The following is a 24,837-nucleotide window of genomic DNA, read 5'->3' on the forward strand; positions in this document are numbered from 1 at the left end:
GAGGGCATCTAGAACAGAACCCGATGAAAAGGTATCGGGGCGGGCGGCGCCCCCATCTGGGTGTCGGTTGGTCCCTTATTTTGCCCCCATATTGAGAGCTGCTCCGGCCGCTCTTCGGGTGCCGCTCGGCCCCCCGATGCTGATGTCGCCTGCTGCGCTGCCCACTCAGCCTGAGCTTTCTGCTGCTGCTCCACGATTTTTGTTGCTCGCGCTTGGATGAGTTCGTCGAGTTCTTCTGGGGAGAGCGTCACCATGAGTTGGCGTCCAGCTTCTTCCATCATCTCCGCTCGGATTCAGGTGTATTCCCACAGACGGCGCCAATTTGATCCTGTCCGAGCGCTGAGTCGACGGATGCTGGGGACGTGGCACGCTCCGCTGTCTCTGGCCGCGATGAATATCTCCGATGGACCTGCAAAGAAGCCGAGTCGGGAGGGGTTTCCCGACGACGGCCCTTCGGCGCTCAAGTCAGGCAACGAGAAATGAGAGAGGCAGCGTAACTGTGGCTACAGTGAGGATTGCGCCTACCTTCGTCGACGTCTGGGGGTCCTTATATAGAACCCCGGGGAGGCGCGGGCATGCTTCTCGATGCGTGCACGCTTCCCCAAACATACCTTAACGAGCCCATGTCAGAAAAGTACCCCTGACGCCATTCCGCAATCATCCGAGCATATCCCGGATGTGACGGTGGAAGCTTCCACCGTATGATCCTGTGTACGGCTCGGTCGCCAACCCTGCTGCTTGTCGGCGGCAGATGTCTCGAGGATGATGTTATCCCCTGTCTCCTTTGTCCTCTTGCGCCTCCTGTCTGTTCCAGGGCCGAGCGGTTCGGCCGCTCAGCAGGCATATCACTTCTGCCCCGGTTGTAGGTATCGGTCCGACTGGGAGGACTCTCGGTCTTATGCTCGGATGAGATTGCTCCTACCTGTCTTTGTTGCCTTGTGCATGCCCCGGTCGAACGAACAGCCCGCTCGGCCATGAAACCTTTTTACCTTGAGCATCGGAAACCCGACCCCTAGTCAGGTTGTCTTTCATTCGGCTCAGGGGATTCCCGGCCGGTCGGCCTTCTCAATCCGGTCGGTCAGGTCTCAGGGTTGAATTTCTTGACCTTTGACCTCCACATGTCGTTGACCTTCCGCCAACGAGGGTCCCCTGTCTTTACCACCGGATCAGTTATTATGTAGAATCAACATGTCTTTAAAAAATTATTTTTGATGTTGATATTAAATCAAAAGATTCAATAACTGTTGATATTAAATCAAAAGATTAGCTATTTTATTTGCATTTAATTGAGTCATCTTATAAATTATAGGAGTATTTTGATGTTGAATGGGATTATTGTTAGTGTGTTAATAAAAATTTTATAATATAAAAATATAAATATTATTAAATGTTATTATATTTAAATGATAGTGAAATTATTATTAATTTAAATTTATATATATAATAATATCATCTGAGTATGAGTGCCAGTTGCATGTATATATAAAATTCTTAATTTATTTATATATAAATGATATTATTTTAGGTATTTTTTTAATATTTATTAATTATGTATCTTTAAATTTTAAAGGTTTTTAACAAGGAAGTACGATGCTATATCCCAATCCCAACTGATCCGGCTAACTATAGATACAAGTAAAGCTAGGAGAACAGCACAGCATTTTGATGGCCGGTCGACGAAGAAGGACACGAGTTAAAAAATCGAAAGGAGGTAGAACGGCCACGGCATTAATTAATTCTGCCGCCGTAAATTAAATAGATTGCCTGATCACGTGGCCCTCATGTGCGACGAATTGACAAACTGACTCAAACGCTCGTCGCGTCTCCTCCTAACGAACCCGAGTCAAGTCGGAGCCCGACCCGCGAACATGGTTGTCGGTTGCTGTTTACTGAAGTTCCTGCGGAGCGTTTACTTGGAAGAGACGTGTTTACCGCTGTCGACGGGATGCGGTGTTTGTCTTCGGGTAGGCCACCGCGAGTTTGGACGCTTCAAAATCCGACAAGTGGAGCTCGTTCCATCTCAAATTTATATAAATTATAAAAAAAATGGAGGAAATAAAAAAGATTTGATTGGAGCAGGACAAATAAGAGGGCAATTGCCAACAGTGTTACAGTCGCAGACTGTAACGTGAGGGAGGGGCCCACTCACTGTGATCTCTCATGATTTTGGCATCATGTCTACGGCTAATGATTGTTTTGGTAGTGCGTCAGCAATAATACACAATTTCTTATCTTCCTTCCAATACACTTTCGAGACTAATAATAGCCCTAAAGTCCACATAATTGAGCTTTTTTTATTTAATACTCCAAAGGGGATTTTAAATAATAAACTAATCCCACCACATAAATATAATATTTTAGAAAAAGAAATCAATGCTATTTAAATTGATTAGACCTGCAGCGGTGACTATAAAATTATAATTATTATTTTACAATTACTATAACAGTGATAACAATTAATATAATAACAACTATGATTTTATAATTATTATAATATAAAAAATAATTTTAATTAAAGGATTAAAACTTTTTAAATTTTTTTAAAAGACTTTAAATAATATATTTTTTTAGTCTAATACTTGATTATTATAGGTTAAATCTAAAAATAAAGATGGATCTCTGATAAATTTCAATTGATATATTATATGCTCTATGATTTAATTCAAATTGAAAATTATAATTTTTTAAAATTTATTTAACATTTATATTATAAGAGCTATAATTTTTATTGTTACTGTAACTATAGAGAAGTTATTATGAAGCAATAGCTGTTAACTACGATCATATAATTTTGATTTAAAATTTAGGCAAAACATATATACGAGAAATAATAATAATAATAATAATATATATATATATATATATAAGAGATAATGTTAAGGACTCAATTAAAATTAACCGGATCAAAATCGGTCGGTTCGGTTTACGGTTTAATGGCGAATCACACTCTTTACAAATAAACAGATTCTCTCGCACTGGGCGAATGCGTACGTTAGACTATTCTTCTACCTTGCTCCGCTCGCGTCTTCCTATCGACCTCTTCTTTTCCTGCTCTTCTTCTTTCACCCCCCTCTCTTCCTCTCCTCGTACTTCCTTTTGTCCTCCTCGATCTCCCCTCTTTTTGGTGGTTGTTGTGGAATTAGTGCGAGAAACGTACGAATAGGGTTTTCAAGGAAAGAGGGTCGGTGCCGGAAGGAGAAGCAGCCGCGATTCGGTCCCTGGAACACATGCTATGAGAAAAGGCGAGAGATTTCTTTGGATGTTATGCTCTCTCTAGGCGCTGCTGCTTTCTTGTTTTTAGATTCTCGCTGAGCGCGGTTTGGACATGGCCGGAGGCAACGAGATTAACGCCAATGAGTCCAAGGTGCTCGATCTCTCCTATTTTGCTTTCTTGTTTTCCTTCGCCAACGGCACTTTTGCTTTGGATTTTTATTTTTCCGAGGGGGGTTTCGATCGGTTTGCTGCTCTTCTCTTTGCTTCACGTTAGAGTTTTGCTGCTCGATTGTTTTCGTATGGTAAAGTGTGATGTATCGATTGGGGCCGATTCATGTTTGCTTTCCTTTTTTTGTTCTTCTTGGTGTTCTTCGCTTGTCTTGAATTCTGATGATAAAGCTTGAATCTTTGCTTGAAAATGAGGATCTTCTTTCATCTTCTCAAAGATAAGATTTTTGATCGCGTTCAGCTTTGATTCTTCCTAAAAATTAGACCAGATTTACCTGCGATCTTCTGCTTATCGCTTTCGATCTCACCTCCTCTTTGTTGTTTCTCACGCCGGTGCAGATGGCGGTTCCCCTCAACACCTGGGTCCTCATCTCCAACTTCAAGCTGGCCTACAACCTGCTGCGTCGCCCGGACGGCACCTTCGACCGCCACCTCGCCGAGTTCCTCGACCGAAAGGTCCCTGCCAATGTCACCCCCGTCAATGGAATCATCTCCTTCGACGTCCTCATCGACCGCCCTAACAATCTGGTCGCTCGCATCTACCGCCCCGCTCCCGCCACGGCGGCAGGCTCCATCCCTATCTTCACCGACCTCTACCAGCCGCCTTCATCCGATACGTTTCCGGTCATCATATTCTTCCACGGCGGAAGCTTCGCGCACTCCTCGTCCAACAGCGCCATCTACGACTCCCTCTGCCGCCGGTTCGTCTCCCTCTGCGACGCCGTAGTCATCTCGGTCAATTACCGGCGGGCACCGGAGTACAAGTATCCCTGTGCATACGACGACGGGTGGGCGGCTCTCAAGTGGGCGAGCGCAGAGCCATGGCTTCGCAGCGGGAAAGAGGGCAAGCTTCGAGTGTTCCTCGCAGGGGACAGCTCCGGGGGTAACATCGCCCATCACGTGGCCGTAAGGGCGGCGGAGTCTGGAATCGAAATCGCCGGCAACATCCTCCTGAATTCCATGTTCGGCGGCAACCGCAGGACAGAATCCGAGCAGAGGTTGGACGGAAAATACTTCGTCACCATTCAAGACAGGGATTGGTATTGGAAAGCATTTCTCCCTGAGGGGGCAGACAGAGATCACCCTGCTTGCAATCCCTTCGGTCCCAATGGCGTCCGGCTCGAAGGGCTTGCTTTCCCCAAAAGCCTCGTCATAGTTGCAGGGTTGGATCTCGTCCAGGACTGGCAGTTGGCCTACGCCGAAGGCTTGAAGACGGCCGGACACTTTGTGAAGGTCGTCTACCGCGAGCAGGCCACCATTGGATTCTACTTGTTGCCCAACACCAACCATTTTTACGAAGTCATGGAGGAGATCAAGGAGTTCGTCCGTTTTAACCTGTAGTCGACACACTGATACACAGATTGATGTACATCAAAAGCATGACTAAATACTGTTCTTCACGGCGGTGCTACTTGTGCTTCATCATTTTTTTTTTCTGGGTTGATTCAGATTTGTGATGCTCCGGGAACTGTTCTATTGAATCTGATGCCTGATTACAGTAGCATGGCTAAACATTCGAGCTCTTAATCTTGACTAATACTCATCATGTTCTTCGCCTTCCATGAAGTTCCCAAATTTTACAAATCATTAAAATGATGTTTATTTTTTAAAATAAACTAAAATAAATCAAAAGGTCGCTCTATTAATAATTTTATTTTGAAAATAATTTTTTTAATGACATTGTAATTACGATCGTGTGTAGAAATTATTTTGTCTCAAATATTGTCTCAGGATCATGATGTCGCGGTAGGATATTCAGATTATTATTCAGGTATCCGTGATTCGAACTCTAGTTATAATATATTTATAAGAATTTTTTCTTCAAATGGAGAGCATAACCAAAGGATACTAGACTTCTGGACTGTCACCGTGTGCGCTTCTCGATTTACCCTGGTGGCAAGTGCGAAACTTCTGTGGGACCGAGCTGGTCACCTCCAGGGATAGTCAATGAGATTAACTGGAATTATTATTTTTTTTTTTTATTTTGTCTCAAATATGCCCGGAGGCTATGGTACAACAGTAAAATATTTAGATTGTCATTAGAAATTCGTGGTTCGATATCTAGTTATTACGAATTTATAGAAATTTTTTTTTCAAATGGGGAGCACAATCAAAGGATGTTGGGCTTCTTGATCATCCGCTGCGAGCGCTTCCAATGAGACTAACTAAGTTTATCAATTTTTTTAATTTTATCTAAATATGAAATAAATAATTTTTATATTATAATTATTTTTTTATATTATAGTAATTATTAAAGCTACTATATAATATATTGTGTTAGTAGTTACTATAGGTTGTAATTAAATCTTAAAATTTTTCATTTTTCATTTTGAATATTATTATATTAAAATATTCTTTATTAACTTATTAAAATTATTTAAACTTATTAAAATCATTTTAAAATAATTATAAAAGTTATTATAAAGATAAGATTTTTGATCATAGGTTGTAATTAAATCTTAAAATTTTTCATTTTTCATTTTGAATATTATTATATTAAAATATTCTTTATTAACTTATTAAAATTATTTAAACTTATTAAAATCATTTTAAAATAATTATAAAAGTTGCATAGGAAATACTTGCTACAATACTACATCAACAACAGTATGATATTAAGTATTACATATTATAATAATTAATTTCTACCTAGTGTAGTAATTAGAAAATAAAGAATAAGATCTCCGGGATTATAATGTCACGATAGGATATTCAGATTATCATCCAGGTACCTGGGGTTCAAACCCAGCTACAATGTATTTGTAGGAATTTTTCCTTCAAATGTGGGGCGTAATTAAAAAAATGCTGGACTTCTAGATTGACTATCACTGCGTACATTTCTTTATTTACCCTAGTGACTGGTGGAAAACTTCCGTGAAATCAGACCGATTACCTTCAGAGATGATCAATAAGACTAACTGGGATTACTATTTTTTAGGAAATAAAAAATAAGGTTGTAGCTAATTATTCATTAACTTTTATATATTATAAAAAATATTGAATAAGGTAACATTGAATTTGGGATGACTAGTTTGACTATATAAAAAAATTTTATTAACCATTAGGATAAATAAAAAAATATTCACGACAAATGAACCATAAGTTTAGCATCTTATGATTACATACTCCATTTTTAAAAAAAAAAATCAACAAATATATTGTAATTGGATGAGCCGTGGATATTTAAATGATAACTGTACTATAATTCGGGGGGCATCCACTGTATGTTATGGTAGCTATTGACAGTTGCTATTACAATGGCGCTAAGAGAGACGGATATTTTAGAAGAACAATATCTGATGGGGGCGTTGTTTTATTTTTGTTTTTTTTTTCCTGTTAAGTGATGTCCATTAAATGTCTCACGCACTTTTGAATTTTGTTGCAATGATTCATGCTTTTATCAAATTATGGAAGAAGATCAATGATCAGACACAGTTAGCGACTGTTTGATTTTCAGCCGAACAGGGATCCTTTGTCTTTCCCTCCACCCCTCGCTCCAACTCAGTCTTATCTTCATCAATCATATATCGTAATAGAAAAATCAAAACGAATGATGGAGTCCGAGAGAAAGAGGGGACGTCCGTTGGAAGTTTGATATGGTGGGTACAAAAATACGTTTCAGAAAATATATGTATTAAAAATAAAAATATAATAATTTATAATTGTTATTGAGTTTGTCGAAAATTTGAGAAGATAAAACTGTCGATGCGACGTGCCTGAAATATTAATCGCATTTCCATGACTCGGATGGTGAGCTGTTTTCCGTGTTGACCAAGTCGTCGAAAGTACTCTGGTCAGTAGTATATGTAGCTAGAGGCAAGGTTGCCCCGGTCCCTGGTACTCCGATCCTCGAGGTGGGTCCCACGAATATATAAACAGCCGAATAATAGTAGAACAACGAAATAAATATAAGATGAGTACAGTGACGTACCCTGGCCCCGGGGGACGCCCTCAAATGGATCGGTGAGCTGATCGTGATGTGGACGAGTCGTCACATCTCTAATGAGTAGACAAATGTTAGGTAGCTGAGGAGCCGGATTTGAGGATGACGACACGGAATTCGATGCAGCATGGATCCAAAAGGTGGCATGTCGATCGAAATATGACGATGGCTCCTAAGCCGGAATACCACCACGGCTCGCAGGCCGGGACACAGCAAGCAAGCCGGATAATAACAATAACTCACAATCATAATAACGATACGAAATACAACGGCTCGATGGCAGGAACACAACACACAGTGCAAAACGTAGGTCACAAAGATAGAGTGCAATAGCAGTAGACCGAAGGTCTGATCAGCGGTGGCTCGAGAGTTGGATCAACGCCCGATAGGAGTGCTGACAGTGACGATGGCGTTGTGCCCCCGACGAACGTCGGGGGTCGGCTGGTGGCTGTCACTGGAGGTGGCATCAGAGGGTGGTAGCGGCCACTAAACGTGGCGTGCAGTGGCCGCTAGACTCGGCGGCGACCGCTGGACTCGGCGGCGGCCGCTGGTGGTGGCAGGAGAGGATGGTGTCGGCCGGCGGGGGCAACAACGCTCACAGAGGTAGGGTGGATGACGAAGGCAGCGAGGCCGCCAGCGTACAAGGGGAAGGGGAGGGGGCACTAGAGGCCCTGCATGGGTTGACGGAGTCCGGTGGGCAACGCCTGTCGGGGGCAGCGGCTGTCGGAGGCATCGCGAGCCTGACCTCGCAACGGCGGCATGCGTTCGAGAGTGAGTAGTCGGCGGCGTCAATGCTGGGGATGCGTGACGGGCGTGGGGCGGAGACGGCGCGATGGAGTCGGCCTGGAGAGACCTCGAGGGATGCGGAGCAGCGATGTGCTAGCGAGCTCCGGTGGAGGTGGCGATCATGGGTGCCTTGCCCGTGGCAACGGTGGAAAAAGCACAGAGGAAGCTCCTTTTTTCACCCATGAACAGTGCTGCCTTTTAAAACAAAACCCTACTCATGCCAAAAGACCAAAATGCCCCTCCCTTATTTCCTAATTGCTCCTATGCCCTCAGCTACATCCGCATCACAAGCCTCCCCCTCAAGTCTAGTTGAAGGAGGCGTGAGCCCGACTGACTAGATAGTCTATCACAAAGGCTGAATCACTCTCGATGACCGAGTCAAATCATTGAGCCCATCATATAATGTCACACGAGCGGTCGCTATAGTAATGGTGTCGCATGAGATGGTAACGGTGTTGAGCGGACCAAGTCGATAACCGGACCAATGCTTAGCGAACGACAAAACATTAATCGAACGACGAGTAAAATGATAGTTGATCGAGCGGCACGTGGGATGCCGAGCAGACCGAGCAAACGAGCGGGCGATGGCGGGCGGGTGACCGAGAAAGTGTCGGCCAGTCGACCTATAAGATGCTGACCAGACCATCGAGAGAATGTCGAGCATTCGACCAAGTAATCTAAATGTGTGGCCGAATGGACGGTTGAGCGATACCGGTCGGACGACTTCGCAAGTGATGACAGAATGACGCGTGCTTGGCAGAGTGGCGAGAAAAACGTGTCGACCGAGCGACGAAAAATAGTGCCGAGCGGATGCCATGCAAGCTATCGGGCAAACGCCAAGTGAGTGCCCGGGCGAATACCGAACGAGCGATGAGGCAATGCCAGGCGGAAGTGGAGCTCGAAAACTGAGCGGGAGCATAGCCCGCAAAATCAAATGCGCACGGAAACGGAAGTCATGAGCCGAGCAGGTGTATCGCCTGTGAACTGAACGGGAGTATAGCCCATGAATCGAAAGCGCATGCAAGCAAAAGTCGTTAGCCGAGTGGGTGCATTGCCTGTGAACTGAACGGGAGTATATCCCATGAATTGAAAGCACACACAAGCAAAAGTCATTAGCCGAGCAGGCGCATCGCCCATGAGTTGAATCGGAGGTGTAGCCCGGGAATTGAAGAAGCACGGAAGCGAACATCGTGAGCTAAGCGGGCGCAGAGCCTATGAGATATTCTAGCCCGAAACCAGTGGGGATACTCTTGTTCGCGACCATTGGAGATAGCTCTACCACGATGGGGGAGTTAATCTGCTCTGATATTCTCCGTAACCAATGAAGACCTCTCGACCCCGAACGGAGGAGATATGAGATCCGATAAGACTGGTCCGAGAATAGTGATGACCACTCGACCCCGAACAAGGGAGATAGGACATCTGATATGCTGGTCCGCGACCAGTGAAAACCGCTCGACCCTGAACGGGGGAGATAGGAGATCGGATATGCTGGTCCGCGACCAGTGAAAACCGCTCGACCCCGAACGGGGGAGATAGGAGATCCGATATGCTGGTCCGCGATCAGTGAAGACCGCTCGACCCCGAACGGGGGAGATAGATACTCTGATAAGCTGGTCTGTGACCAGTGAAGATCGCTCGACCCCAAACGGGGGAGATATGAGATCCGATAAGACTGGTCCGAGACTAATGATGACCATTCGACCCCGGACGGGGGAGATAGGACATCTGATATGTTGGTCCGCGACGAGTGAAAATCGGTCGACCCCGAACGGGGGAGATAGGAGATCCGATATGTTGGTCCACGACCAGTGAAGACCGCTCGACCCCGAACGGAGGAGATAGATACTCTGATAAACTGGTCTGTGACCAGTGAAGACCGCTCGACCCCGAACGAGGGAGATATGAGATCTGATAAGACTGGTCCGAGACCAGTGACGACCACTCGACCTGGAACTTGGGAGATAGGACATCTGATATGCTAGTTCACGACCAGTGAAAACTGCTCGACCCTGAACGAGGGAGATAGAATATCTGATATGTTGGTCCGCGACCAGTGAAGACCGCTCGACCCCGAATGGGGGAGATTGAATATCTGATATGCTGGTCCGCGACCAGTGAAGACCACTCGACCTCGAACGAGGGAGATAGAATATCCGATAAGACTAGCCAGAGACCAGTGACGACCTTCACATGGGTTTAACGTCGCCGCTCGACGGTCTTCACAGGGGTTTAACGTTGTCGCTCGACGGTCTTCATAGGGGTTTAACGTCGCCGCTCGACGGTCTTCATAGGGGTTTAACGTCGTCGCTCGACGGTCTTCACAGGAGTTTAACGTCGCCGCTCAACAGTCTTCACAGGGGTTTAACATTGTCGCTCAACGGTCTTCACAGGGGTTTAACATGGCCACTCGACGGCCTTCACAGAGATTTAACGTTGTCGCTCGACGTCTAGAACCCGTGGCTCTAATATAACTCAAACCCGGCCGATCGGCTCGGGAGTCTCTGACATCGAGCCCGTGACTCTAATATAATATAACATAAATCCGGTTGATCGGCATGGGAGTCTTCGACATCGAGCCTGTGGCTCTAATATAATATAATATAAATCCGGTTGATCGGCACGGGAGTCTTCGACATCGAGCCTGTGGCTCTAATATAATATAATATAAACCCGGTCGATCGGCACGGGAGACTTTGACATCGAGCCTGTGGCTCTAATATAATATAATATAAACTCAACCGATCAGCACGGGAGTCTTCGACATCGAGCCTGTAGCTGTAATATAATATAATATAAACCCGATCGATCGGCACGGAAGTCTTTGACATCGAGCATGTGGCTCTAATATAATATAATATAAACCCGACCGATCAGCACGAGATTCTTCGACATCGAGCCTGTGGTTCTAATATAATATAATATAAACCTGGTCGATTGGCACGGGAGTCTTCGGCATCAAGCCTGTGACTCTAATATAATACAAGCACGGTCGATCGGCACAAGAGTGCTCGGTCAGAGAACTATGGCAGATCCTATGATTGAAAGAGAAAATGTCATGAAAAAACTGACCTGCCGATCAGCAGAGGATCTGACTCAATTTCTCGACTCCCGAATACCTGTGGAGTGAGGAGAATATGATATGCTCGTCGAAACCCACCAAGGTCATGAGTATGGCAGAATTTTCCGGCATCGTCCATCTTCACATTCCAGATCAAGCGAAGTTCCCATAGACGGCACCAATATGATCCTATGGGGAATCTGAGAAGACAGAACTGCCGGTGCGACGTGTCTAGAATGTTGACCGCACCTCCATGACCCGGATGGTCAGCTGTCTTCCGTGTTGACTAAGTCGTCGAAAGTCCTCTGGTCAGCAGTATTTGTAGCCAGCAACAAGGTTGCCCCGGTCCCTAGTACCCCGATGCTCGAGGTAAGTCCCACGAATATATAAGCAGCCGAATAATAGTAGAACAATGAAATAAATATAGGATGAGTACGGTGACGTACCCTGGCCCCGAGGGGCACCCTCGGATGGATCGGTGAGCTAGTCGCGATGCAGATCGAGTCGTCGCGGCTCTGACGAGTAGACAAATGTTAGGCAACTGAGGAGCCGGATCTAAGGGCGATGACACGGAATTCAATGCAACATGGATCCAAAAGGCGACATGTCGATCGAAATATGACGATGGCTCCTAAGCCAGAATACTACCGCGGCTCATAGGCCGGGACACAGCACGCAGGCCGGATAATACCAATAACTCACAATCATAATAGTGATACGAAATACAGCGGCTCGGTGGCAGGAACATAACACACAGTGTAAAACATAGGTCATAAAGGTAGAGTGCAATAGCAGTAGACTGAAGGTCGAATCAGCGATGGCTCGAGAGCTGGATCAACGCTCGATAGGAGTGCCGACAGCGATGATGGCGCTATGCCCCCGACGAAGGTCGGGGGTCGGCTGGTGGCTGTCACTGGAGGTGGCATCGGAGGGTGGCAGTGGCCACTAGAGGTGGTGGCAGTGGCCGCTGGACTCGGCGATGGCCGCTGGCGACGGCAGAGGATGGTGTCGGCCGGCGGGGGCGACAACGCTCATAGAGGCAGGGTTGTTGACGAAGGCGGCGAGGTCGCCGACGTACAAGGGGAAGGGGAGGGGGCACTGGAGGCCCTGTATGGGTTACCGGAGTTCGGTGGGCAGCGGTTGTCGGGGATAGCGGCTGTCGGAGGCATCGCGAGCCTGACCTCGCGACAGCGGCATGCGTTCAAGAGTGAGTAGTCGGCGGCGTCAATGCCGGGGATTCGTGATGGGCGCGGGGCGGAGACGGCATGGTGGCGTTGGCCTGGAGAGACCTTGAGGGATGAGGACCAACGATGTGCAAGCGAGCTCCGGCGGAGGTGGCGGCCGTGGGTGCCTCGCCCGTGGCGGCGGCAGAAAAAGCACGGAGGAAGCTCCTTTTTTCGCCCATGAATAATGCTGCCTTTTAAAACAAAACCCTACTCATGCCAAAAGACCAAAATGCTCCTCCCTTATTCCCTAATTGCTCCTATGCCCTCAGCTACATCCGCATCAGTTATATTATACGCGCACGCATGTAAAATTATAACATAATAAAATATGATCATAAAATAAAATTTTATAAAATAATTTTTACTCTAGGTATATCTAACTAATGATACAAAGTAGAAAGGAGTACATCAACTAGTAAACCCAATGGATATTGCCTTTACTCGTATCCATGTCGAATTGTCATTGAGACGGCTTCATGAAACCACGAGTCGTTCGTCTTTAATCAGTACTAGCCAAGCTGAAGGTGAAACAATCCGAGAGAACTCTTGGTACGATTTGTTGGGCGGCGCGACACCAAAATCATCGACACTAAATTTGTTGGCACTGAAATCGTTGACACCAAATTCATCGGCACCGAAATTATCTGCTAGAGATGATCGGTGGTAACTCTTAGACGACAAAATCTTGGGTAGCGGCTAGAGAGCTAGAGGGAGAAAAGGATGAGAAAAAGTCCTAATCAAATTAGAGTTTTCTATAAAAAAAAATAAAATCACTCCTTTCTTCTCCTCATAGAGGGATATGCACATCTATTATCATCATATAGATAATAATAGATGTGGGACTATAGGTTCTATACATGCAAGGTCTACATCCAACAATCGAAACCCAATAAGCCTAAGTTAGTTACTCATATGCACAATTTATAATTAAGCCCACTAATTAGAGATAATAACCAGTAATCACCCACTTGGGCTATTTGTGAGTTATATATGAAATATAAATAAAAATTTAGTTGATATCAAACTTTATGGGTATAGAATACTACTATAAACAAGTTGGCCCATTAACTTCATTGGTATAGGACTAAAGAGGTCATAGCTACTGCATATGATCGTAACAAGCCCCAACAGTAATTACAATACCAATGTCATTAATGATATAGGTCAAGATGTAGATGTGTAGAGTGAAAATTACATGAAATGCTATCAGTATATGCCAATTTTTAACTAGTCCTAAGATGACCTCAAAAGAGGTCAGATCATATTTGCGAAATATTTTATGCTAAACTGAAATAGCAAATCATGATCAATTTTATGATTCCAAAAGGAATCTGTATCATATTTACAAACATCAAATGCTAAACATCAGCAGTAAATGATGATATCACAGTCAGAGTGTCAAACAAACATATAAATTCTCGTTAATATTTTAAACTTTAAGCACGTACAATAATGAAAATAAAATATTTGTCTTTATTATCAAATATAGAGCAATAAAATAAATATATATTCCCACTAGATGAGTTCTTCTTCCAAAAGAAGGACTCTCATATCCACAACATGCGCATGAAACACTTTAGGCACCAAGCCTTTGGTGAGTGGATCGACCAACATGGAATCTATGCTGATGTGCTCTACCATAATCTGACTATTCTGAACTCGTTCTTTAACCGCTAGAAACTTGATGTTGATGTGCTTGGACTTCGACGAATTTTGGTTGTTTTAGAAGAAAGTTCTATGACTTTATTATCACAGTAGATCCTAAGTGGCCTGTCAATGCCATCAACGATCTATAATGTTGTGATGAAGTTCTGCAGTCAAATCCTGTGATTTGATGTTTCGTAGCATTCTACTAACTCTGCCTTCATAGTAGAAGTGAATACTAGCATCTGCTTGACGCTCTTCCAAGATATAGCCCCTCCAACAAACATAAAAATATAGCCCGAAGTAGATCTCCTGCTATCCAAGCATCTAGCAAAATCGGAGTCTGAATATCCAATCACCTCCAAATGATGTGATCTCCGATACGTGAATATATGTCTTTTAGTTATTTGCAAATACCGCATCACTCTCTTTACCACTTTCTAGTGCGATGGCCCTGGGTTACTTACATATCTGCCTAACATCCCCACTATAAATGTTATATCTGGTCGAGTATAAACTTGTGCATACATAAGACTTTCCACTGCTGGCGCATATGGAAATTGTTCCATCTCCTTTATTTCAAGTTCAAGCCATGGACACTGCTACAACTGAACTTGTCACCTCTTGACACAGGTGTGTCACTAGTGTACAGTTCTGCATAGCATACCTTATAAGCATCTTTTCAATATAGGTCTGTTGTGAAAGTCCAAGAATGCCTCTTGAACGATCATGATAGATTTGTATGCCTAAAATAAAGGATGTTTCACCAAGATCTTTCATTTCAAAATTACCAGATAGAAATGACTTGGTTTGATTCAGCATACCATTATTATTGCTCGCAAGAAATATATCGTCCACATACAAAACAAGTATAACAAACTTGCTCCCACTAAACTTGACATATATGCACTGATCAACGAGGTTCTCTTTAAATTCAAATGAAGTAACCACTTGATTAAATTTTTGGTACCACTAATGGGGCACCTGCTTTAAACAATAAATAAACTTCTTTAATCGATATACTAGGTGCTTTGAGTCTTTAGACTCAAAGTTCTCTAGTTGCACCATATATATAGACTCCTCTATGTCTCCATTGAGGAATGCAGTCTTTACGTCCATTAGATATAGCTCTAAATCATAATAAGCTACAAGTGTCATGATTACCCTAAGGGAGTCTTTCGTCGATGCAGGTGAGAGAGTCTCCTTGCAATCAATGTCTTCTTTCTGAGTGAATCCCTTGGCAACAAGACGGGCCTTATTCTTTTCGACATTATCCCTTAAATCCTTCTTGGTTTTAAATATCTATTTACAACCAACGGGTTTCTTTCCTTCTGTAGGACCGTTGCGGCCGGCTAGAAGGGGGGGTTGGATAGCCTGTAAAACTCAAAAACAAACCAACCCTTCTCGAACTCTTAGACTGACACTTGCATAAAATAAGACAAATAAATAAAAGCAGAAAAGTAAAAGGCACACCGAGATTTACTTGGTTACAACCGGGAAGGTTGTTAATCCAAGAAAGCATAGCACTAGTATCTCCTTCATGCGGATAAGCCTTTTACAGCAATGAAGCGCACAACAGAAGCTTAAAGCAGAAAAGCGTACAAGTGTAGAAAGAATGCTTGAGTTCTCAGTTGAATTGTAGAGCTTCTGGACCAAGGCTATATGTATAGCCTTGGTCGGGGCGCCTGGAAGGGTTCCGGGTGCCCTGGGGGGATAAATTTTATCCCCCAACGTTCAGATCGAGTCAAAGCTCAATCTGGTTAATATTCAAGGTCTGGGCGCCCAGAAGGGCTCCGGGCGCCCCGGAGCCCAACGTCAACAGACGTTGACTTTTTCGTGCGGGACCTCTTCTCTGGTTCAGTCCCGCCTCGATCCGGTTCTTCCGCTACGGATCCGCTCGTATGGGTGATCTCGGCAATCCGGAAAAGGGCTCACCCGAACCCAACTTCTGGTCTTCTCGAGCGTGCTTCCTTCCGGCTTCTCGTCCCTCGGAATTGCCGCGTGTTTCCTTCTCGTCCGCCAGCGTACTCATCCGCAGTCTTCGTCCCTCGATCGTCGACCTTCTGCTACCTGTGTCTCTTGCTCCCCGAGCAATCTTCCACTCCGGCTTTTGTCCCTCGGAACCACGGCGCACTTCCTTCTCGTCCGCCGGTGTACTCTTTCGCACTGCCTCGTCCCTCGGACGCACAGCGTGCCATCCTTCTCGCTAGCTGTATCTTCCGCTCGACTACCTGTGCTCCTAAGCTTCTGCACACTTAGACACAAGGTTAGAAACAACGCAGGACCTAACTTAACTTGTTGATCACACCAAAACAACCTTGGGGTTCCAACAATCTCCCCCCTTTTTGGTGTGATCAACCCAAGTTAAGCTAGGGTCAAAACTAGACATAAAATTAAAACAAGTTATTGCAATAATGTGCAACAAAATTAAATTTTCAATTTTCAATTTCTACCTCCCCCTAGGCTTATACTAATTCTTCTCCCCCTTTGATCACAAAAAAATGGGGTTTCAAAAAATCTAAGATGGGCTTATACTAAGTAGTTTCAAAAAAAAAATTTTAGTTTCAGGAAAAAGTTTTTCAAACTTAAAAGATTGATTTTTGAGAATTATTCTAAGTTAAAAGAAAATCCTAAGTAAAAATTTCACTTCGGCAAGAAGTATTTTTCTAAGTATAAAAATATTTTGAAAAATGTTTTTAAAAAAACTTTGAAAGCATTAATTAATTCTAATTTTAATGCTTTGACAAAAGTTAATTAAACATTTATTTCAGTATTTTGGCTTCCAGGTCGTGGCGAGGCACTAGGCCTTCTTAGTTATTGGAGCAACAACCACTTCCTTAGACAAAGCCTCATAGAGAAATTCATTGTTTAACTTTCTCACTGAAAATCGCTAATTTTAATTTTAAAACTTAGACTAAGCAAGATTTAGGAACCCAATAAAGGTTCCAGCCTACTGGATTGATTAAAAATTTCTTAGGGACATATTTTCTAGAGATATTCTTAATTTGTCCTGGGTGATATCTATAATACCAATTTAAATTTCTAGAATTAGATGAGCATGCATGGTTTCCCAAATTATCTACTTGAATTTTCAAGTTTCAATTTTTCATTTTCCAATTTTGATTTATCTAATTCTTCTAGAGGGCAGGATTTAGCTAAAATTACTTTTAAATCTTTTATTTCTTTTTCTAATTTACAGCAGGCTTTAGTTAATAACTTAATAAATTTATAAAGTTTATCAGGAGGAAGAGAACGTACCTGACTTACCTTGTCGAGTTTATTTTCCGTGTCTCCCCCTGAACTGCTGCTTTCTTCTGACGAAGCTCCCCCTTCATCGATGCTCTCGATGCTCATTTCGGAAGAGCTTGACTCGAAGTCGTCATCTTGATGACTTGCCATTAGAGCAAGTCCGGAGAATGCCTCGACTTCCGACTCCGACAACGTATCGTCCCACGTCACTTTTAGGGCTTTTCGTTTTTGGATAGGCTTCTTACCCTTTTCCTTGTTCTTGTTCTTCAGCTTGGGCCAATTGTCCTTGACGTGCCCTTCTTCGTCGCAGTGGTAGCAGCGGATCTTCCTTTTCTTCTTCTCCTGCGGATGGTTAGTAGATCTGGATTTACAAAGCTTCTTGAATCTTCTTACCATCATTACCATTTCCTCGTCATCGAGAGAAGATTCCGACTCTGGTTCGTCTCTCGAAGCTTTGAGGGCGATGTTGTTCTTGGGCTCCTTCATTCCTGCACATCCTGACTCATGCACTTCAAAAGTAGAAAAAAATTCTTCTAACGGGATCTTTTCTAAATCTTTAGAAATATAAAAGGCATCTACTAGTGATGCCCATTTTGAATTTCTAGGAAATAAATTTAGTGCGTACCTTAGCAAATCTCGGTTACTTACCTTTTCTCTGAGATTCGACAGTCCGGTGATGATCTCTTTGATTCTCGAGTGCAGGTGCGCGACTGTCTCGTCTTCCCCAAGTTGCAAGCTGGTGAGCTGATTCCGAAGCAGATCTCTTCTGGCGAGCTTGGCTTCGGACGTCCCTTCGTGCAGCTCGAGGAACTTTTCCCAAAGTTCCTTTGTTGAGTGGTAGTGTCCGATTCTGTTGACTTCTTGAGGTGGAAGAACGCTTAGCAAATGGAATTCTGCTTTGCCGTTCGCCATGAATTCAGCCTGCTCCTTTTTTATCCATTGACATTTTTCCTTACCTTCTGGAGCTACAAAACCGGATTCCATTGTTAGAGTTAATTCAAAGTCTGTGGTAAAAAATACCTGCATCAGATTCTTCCACGTAGCGAAATCTCCTCCATATTTCGGCGGGTGGATGCTTGGTCCGGCCATTATCTTTGCTTCGATTGGCGGTTAGTCCTCCTGAAGCGTCTTGGCTCTGATACCACTTGTAGGACCGTTGCGGCCGGCTAGAAGGGCAGTTGGATAGCCTGTAAAACTCAAAAACAAACCAACCCTTCTCGGACTCTTGACTGACACTTGCATAAAATAAGACAAATAAATAAAAGCAGAAAAGTAAAAGGCACACCGAGATTTACTTGGTTACAACCGGGAAAGTTCTTAATCCAAGAAAGCGTAGCACTAGTATCTCCTTCAGGCGAAGAAGCCTTTTACAGCAATGAAGCACACAACAGAAGCTTAAAATAGAAAAGCGTACAAGTGTAGAAAGAATGCTTGAGTTCTCAGTTGAATTTAGAGCTTCTGGACCAAGGCTATATTTATAGCCTTGGTCGGGGCGCCTGAAATGGTTCCGGGCGCCCTTGGGGGGATAAATTTTATCCCCCAACGTTCAGATCGAGTCAAAGCTCGATCTGGTCAATATTCAAGGTCTGGGCGCCCGGAAGGGTTCCGGGCGCCCCGGAGGGCTCCGGGCGCCCCGGAGTCCAAAGTCAACAGACGTTGACTTTTTCGTGCTGGACCTCTTCTCTGGTTTAGTCCCGCCTCGGTCCGGTTCTTCCGCTCCAGATCCGCTCGCTTGGGTTATCTCGGCAATCCGGAAAAGGGCTCACCCAAACCCAACTTCCGGTCTTCTCGAGCGTGCTTCCTTCCGGCTTCTCGTCCCTCGGAATTGCCGTGTGTTTCCTTCTCATCCGCCAGCGTACTCATCCACAGTCTTCGTCCCTCAGTCGTCGACCTTCTCGCTAGCTGCGTCTCTTGCTCCCCGAGCAATCTTCCGCTCCGGCTTTCGTCCCTCGGAACCACCGCGCGCTTCCTTCTCGTCCGCCGGTGTACTCTTCCGCAGTGCCTCGTCCCTCGGACGCACAGCATGCCGTCCTTCTCGCTAGCTGCATCTTCCGCTCGACTACCTGTGCTCCTGCACACTTAGACACAAGGTTAGAAATAACGCAGGACCTAACTTAACTTGTTGATCACACCAAAACAACCTTGGGGTTCCAACACCATCAAGTAATTCGACAAGTTCCCAAACATCATTGTCTGTCATAGACTTCAACTCTTCTTGCATGGCATTAATCCACCTTTCAAAGTTAGAGTACTATTCATGTAACGACCCGACCCATTTGGCGGCTCATTTGGCGACCCTCGGGTCGTCGACCATCGACCATCGGTCGTGTCGTTACTCACTAGGACTTTCCACCCCTGGCAGTGGATTTTTACCTTCCCCAGGATTCGAACACTAGACCTCTAGGCTAAGTAGTAGAGTTTATGAATCCTGGTAGCCAAGTGAGAGGCGCTCACTTGGCTACCAGGATTCATAAACTCTACTACTTAGCCTGGAGGTCTAGAGTTTGAATCCTGGGGAAGGCAAAAATCTACTGTCAGGGATGATCGACGGTCGACGACCCGAGGGTCGCCAAATGGGTCGTTACGATAAAAAGGCACCTTTTTATTGTAACGACCCGACCTATTTGGCGACCCATTTGGCGACCCTCGGGTAGTCGACCGTCGACCGTCGGCCGTGCCGTTACTCACTTGGACTTTCCACTCCTGGCCAGTGGATTTTAAGTACTAGAGTTTATGAATCCTGGTAGCCAAGTGAGAGGCGCTCACTTGGCTACCAGGATTCATAAACTCTAGTACTTAGCCTGGAGGTCTAGAGTTCGAATCCTGGGGAAGGCAAAAATCCACTAGCCAGGGGTGGGAAGACCTAGTGAGTAACGGCACGCTCGACGGTTGACGACCCGAGGGTCGCCAAATGGGTCCAGGATTCGAACTCTAGACCTCCAGAAAATTGGAACGATACAGAGAAGATTAGCATGGCCCCTGCGCAAGGATGATACGCATAAATCGAGAAATGGTCCAATTTTTTTATTGTAACGACCCGGCCCATTTGGCGACCCTCGGGTCGCCGACCGTCGATCGTCGGTCGTGTCGTTACTCACTAGAACTTTCCACCCCTGGCCAGTGGATTTTTTCCTTTCCCAGGATTCGAACTCTAGACCTCCAGGCTTAAGTGGCCGCCAAATGGGTCGGGTCGTTACAATAAAAGGCACCTTTTTATTGTAACGACCCGGCCCATTTGGCGGCCCATTTGGCGACCCTAGGGTCATCGACCGTCGGACGTGCCGTTACTCACTAGAACTTTCCACTCCTGGCCAATGGATTTTTGCCTTTCCCAGGATTCGAACTCTAGACCTCCAGGCTTAAGTACTAGAGTTTATGAATCCTGGTAGCCAAGTGAGCGCCGCTCACTTAGATACCAAGATTCATAAACTCTAGTACTTAAGCCTGGAGGTCTAGAGTTTGAATTCTGGGAAAGGCAAACGACCCGAGGGTCGCCAAATGGGCCGCCAAATGGGTCGGGTCGTTACAGTTCGACTTCTTGAAAAGATGTAGGATCACCTTCCAACCCTATGTCAAAGTCATGCTCTTGGAGATAAACATAACCAAGAGAATTTGTGATTCTCCGTTTCCTTATGGATCACCTTAAAGACACTTATGTTTGAGGTGGTTGAGGTACTTGCTCATCAATATGAGGCAATACATTAATTTCAATGGTAGGCTCCTCCAATTGCATTAGAGATGTCATGGAAATATCTTGATTCACTACGCTCACTAAATGTGTAATGACCATAATGTACGATATGGTAACCATGCCGCTATTGATCACATAAGTAGTGACCACAAGAGAATTGTCAATACACTCCTCAAAAGATATTTCCTTGATTTTATTACTCCCACTATCCTCAAAGAAGTTGGCATTTACCATTTCGAAAAAGGATCTATTAGAGGGATCATAAAATTTATACCCTCTTTGTTGGAGCAATCCCAATGGTCCGTGCGACCATGTGTTTTGGTGTTTGGGCAAAGGGTTTAAGTTAAGTTCACTCTTGTTATTTGATATATGTACTTGAGTTGTGCAGGATTGCAGGATACACATGTGACTCAGGTTTATGGCTTCGGGTCCGGTGAAGGATGGAGCATCTGAGGGACCGTGGACAAGGCAGCGAGGACAAGGGCCGAGGGAAGCAACTTCGAGGCATACGCGAAGGATGACATTGGGGACGAGCTGCGGGATTGAATGCATCCGAGGGAAGAGAGCCAAAGGAAATAGTCTTGAAGGCAAGAGGTCAAGGCTGCAAAGAAGCGGCAACTAAGTCATAAGGGTGAGGGTACGAGTGCACGAGAGATTGTACTCAGAGTAAAATCCTAGTTTTAGGATTTTACTGCAATGTTACTGTAGTGCTACTATAGCATTACTGTAGCAGTACTGTAGCGCTACTATAGCATTCGACTGCATGTTTTAGTATTCGACTGGTGCAGTCGACCGCACAGTCGACTGGGTATGAACATAATGGTTCTGTTCGTTCGGTTAGTGTGGATCAGTCGACTGCATGTTTTGATAGTCGACTGCACTAGTCGACTGCAAGTTTTGGCAGTCGACTGGTATCGAGCCGTTGGGATGTAACGGTCGAATTTCCACAGAGGGCAGTCGACTGCATGTTTTGGCAGTCGACTAGTAGGCGGGGTTTTCAACCCGCAGCCTATATAACCAAAGCTTGGGAGCTTGGTTATAGTTGACGAAATTGGACTTGGTTAAAGTCTAATTAGTAGTCTTTTGTGCTCAAGAGATCTTTGTGTGCCAAGAGGTCTTGGTTGGAGTTGTGGTAAGGTTTCTCCACCCACAAGGAGGTTGAGCTAGCCGGAGTTTGCCGGGGACTAATCCACCGACGGATTGAGGGATCGTCCACCTTACGGACACGTTGTGGAGTAGGAGCAAGTTATCTCCGAACCACGTAAACGAACGTGTTAGCGGTTTGCTTTCTTGTTCTTTCCTTTAGTCTTTAGCTTGTTTGTTTTATTTGTATTATTCCTCTGCGCAAACTAACATAGTGTAGGAAGCAATCGATTTGGAGGTGACGTCTATCCAACCCCCCTTCAAGCCAGCCACCGATCCCTCTACAAGTGGTATCAGAGTCATGGTCCAGACCAGATGTCATGTGGGGCAGCCTTGAACGAAGTTGAGGGTGGGCCCAGAGTAGGTCAGGGTGACCGGATGTTTGTGGGAGGTCTGGAGCAGGTTAGGGTGATCGGATACTTGTGCGGAAGCAAGTAGGTTAAGGTGACCAGATGCTCGCAGGGAGGCCCGAAGCACGTCAGGGTGACCAGATACTCGCGGGGAGAGGGGGGGCCTAGAGCAGGTCAGGGTGACCGAGTACTTGCAGTGAAGCGAGTAGGTCAAGGTGGCCTGATGCTCGCAAGTAGGCCCGGAGTAGGTCAAGGTGACCGAGCGCGGATGCTGGCGGGGAGGCCCGGAGCAGGTTAAGGTGACCGAATACTTGCAGGGGCAAGTAGGTCAGGGTGACCAGGTACTTGCGGTGAGGCGAGTAGGTCAAAGTGGCCGGATGCTCGCAGGTAAGCCCGAAGTAGGTTAAGGTGACCGGGCGCGGATGCTTGCAGGGAGGCCCAGAGCAGGTCAGGATGACCGGATGCTCGCGAGGAGGCCCGGACCCATGAGAGTAATTGTGGTCTTTCATTTGAGGGGAGGATTGTTGGGGTTCAATCAAAGTCCCACATTGAAAATATTTGGTAAAGATCATGGGGTTAAAAGGATGCAAGATATCTCTATTGGCATGAGACCTTTTGGGTAGAGCCCAAAAGCAAAGTCATGAGGGCCTAGGCCCAAAGTGGACAATATCAAGTCATTGTGGAGATATGTGGACATCCTTTAGCACAACACTCTTGACTTCTGAGAGTATCCTATAAAATTACAGCTAACTGTTCTTAAGTCCAGTTTCCTTTCATTAGACCTGTAAGGCCTAGCTTCAGCTGGACAACTCCAAACGTGTAAGTGCCTAATGCTAGGCTTCTTACCCATCCACATCTCGAATGGGGTTTTAGTTACTGCCTTACTAGGTACTCTATTGAGTAGATAAACTGCAGTCTTGAGTGCTTCACCCCACAAGGACTCTGGTAGAGAAGTGAAAGTCATCTTACTTCTTATTATGTCTTTTAGGGTTCGATTGCGATGCTCAGCTATACCGTTCTAACTGGGTGTACCAGACATGATATACTGAGGCATAATTCCACACTCAGTAAGGTAATACACAAAAGGTTCTGGACGTTGTTCACCTGATCCATCATATTAACCTTAATATTCACCTCCACGGTTGGATTTGACAACTTTAATTTTCTTACCTAATTGAAGTTCAACTTCGGCTTTGAAAATTTTGAACATATCCAAAGATTGCGATTTCTTATGAATAAGGTACAGATAGCCAAATCTAGAATAGTCATCTATGAAACTAAAAAATATGTGTGTTCATTCCAAGATGCCTTAGGGAATGGTCCACAAATATTCGTATATATTAGCTCCAAAACATCACTACAACGACTAGCCCCCTTATTCCTTTTATTAGTGGTATTTCCCTTGATACACTCTATGTAGGCATCAAAGTCTGACATGTCAAGGGAATCAAAAATTGCATGTGACATTAATCTTTCTAGGCGTTGTTTGAAAATATGTCCTAACACCTATGCCACAATATGAAAAAATTCTCGTTAGTCAATTTACGTTTCGTACTTATACTATGCATTATCACGTTATCAACTGTAGGAGTAAAAATGTTCAATTTATAAAGTTTATCAACCAATGAACCATTGCCAACTAACATTGAATTAAAGAATATACTGAAAATTCCATTTCTAAATGAACAAGAATAACCTGATTTGTCCAAACAAAAATTGAAATTAAATTCCGTCGAAAAGACGGTACAATAAATGTATTTTCTAAATCTGGAAAGACATTAGTTCCTAAACAAAGCCTAAAAATACCAATCAACTCGACTTTAGCATTCTTTGCATTTCCTGTATAGATGTATCTTTCACCATCAAGCGGAAGTTGGCACTTGAGACAATCCTGCATAGTGACATTTATGTGAGTAGTAGCACCAGTATCTATCCACTAAGTGTTAGTGGATACAATAGCTAAATTGACTTCCAAACTAACAAAGTTGAGAAGTTTACCTTTCTTTACACGCCAATTGACGTACTTGAGACAGTCTTTCTTCATATGACCTTTCTTCTTTCAAAAGAAACAAGTAGATTCCTTATCCTGCTTCTTGTGCTCCTTATGGTCGTTGCCTCCAGAATCTGCAGTTTGTTTTTCTTTTCCTTTGTTATTGATCCTCTTTCATTTCTTGCTCGCACTCTCAGATGTCTCAATCTTTAGTCTTCCTTCCTCTTGCACGCATTGAGCAATTAGTCATTCAATGTCCACTTTTCCTTTTGAGTATTATACGATATCTTAAAAGGAGTGAACCGTGCAGATA

The 24,837-nt window shown here is 44.6% G+C and overlaps 1 protein-coding gene and 1 pseudogene across 1 annotated transcript; both read left to right on the top strand.

Moving 5' to 3' along the window:
* The first annotated feature begins 2,964 nt into the window (after nt 1–2,964).
* LOC122041763 (gibberellin receptor GID1C-like) lies at nt 2,965–5,001 on the top strand. Its single transcript, XM_042601551.1, has 2 exons — nt 2,965–3,364; nt 3,781–5,001. Exons 1-2 carry the CDS (start codon nt 3,326–3,328, stop codon nt 4,780–4,782), a joined length of 1,041 nt encoding a protein of 346 aa, XP_042457485.1. The 5' UTR covers nt 2,965–3,325; the 3' UTR covers nt 4,783–5,001.
* Nucleotides 5,002–20,265: 15,264 nt separating this feature from the next.
* Nucleotides 20,266–20,375, top strand: LOC122044549 (annotated as a pseudogene).
* Nucleotides 20,376–24,837: the final 4,462 nt, after the last annotated feature.

This window comes from Zingiber officinale, chromosome 2A, assembly GCF_018446385.1.
Source record: "Zingiber officinale cultivar Zhangliang chromosome 2A, Zo_v1.1, whole genome shotgun sequence".
Classification (NCBI taxonomy): Eukaryota; Viridiplantae; Streptophyta; class Magnoliopsida; order Zingiberales; family Zingiberaceae; genus Zingiber; species Zingiber officinale.

What these genes read in the sequence shown, in the direction of transcription:
- LOC122041763 (XM_042601551.1), top strand. Translation starts at nt 3,326, where the DNA reads ATGGCCGGAGGCAACGAGATTAACGCCAATGAGTCCAAG. An exon ending in TTAACGCCAATGAGTCCAAG is followed by an intron (nt 3,365 to 3,780) that starts GTGCTCGATCTC and finishes ACGCCGGTGCAG; the next exon opens with ATGGCGGTTCCCCTCAACAC.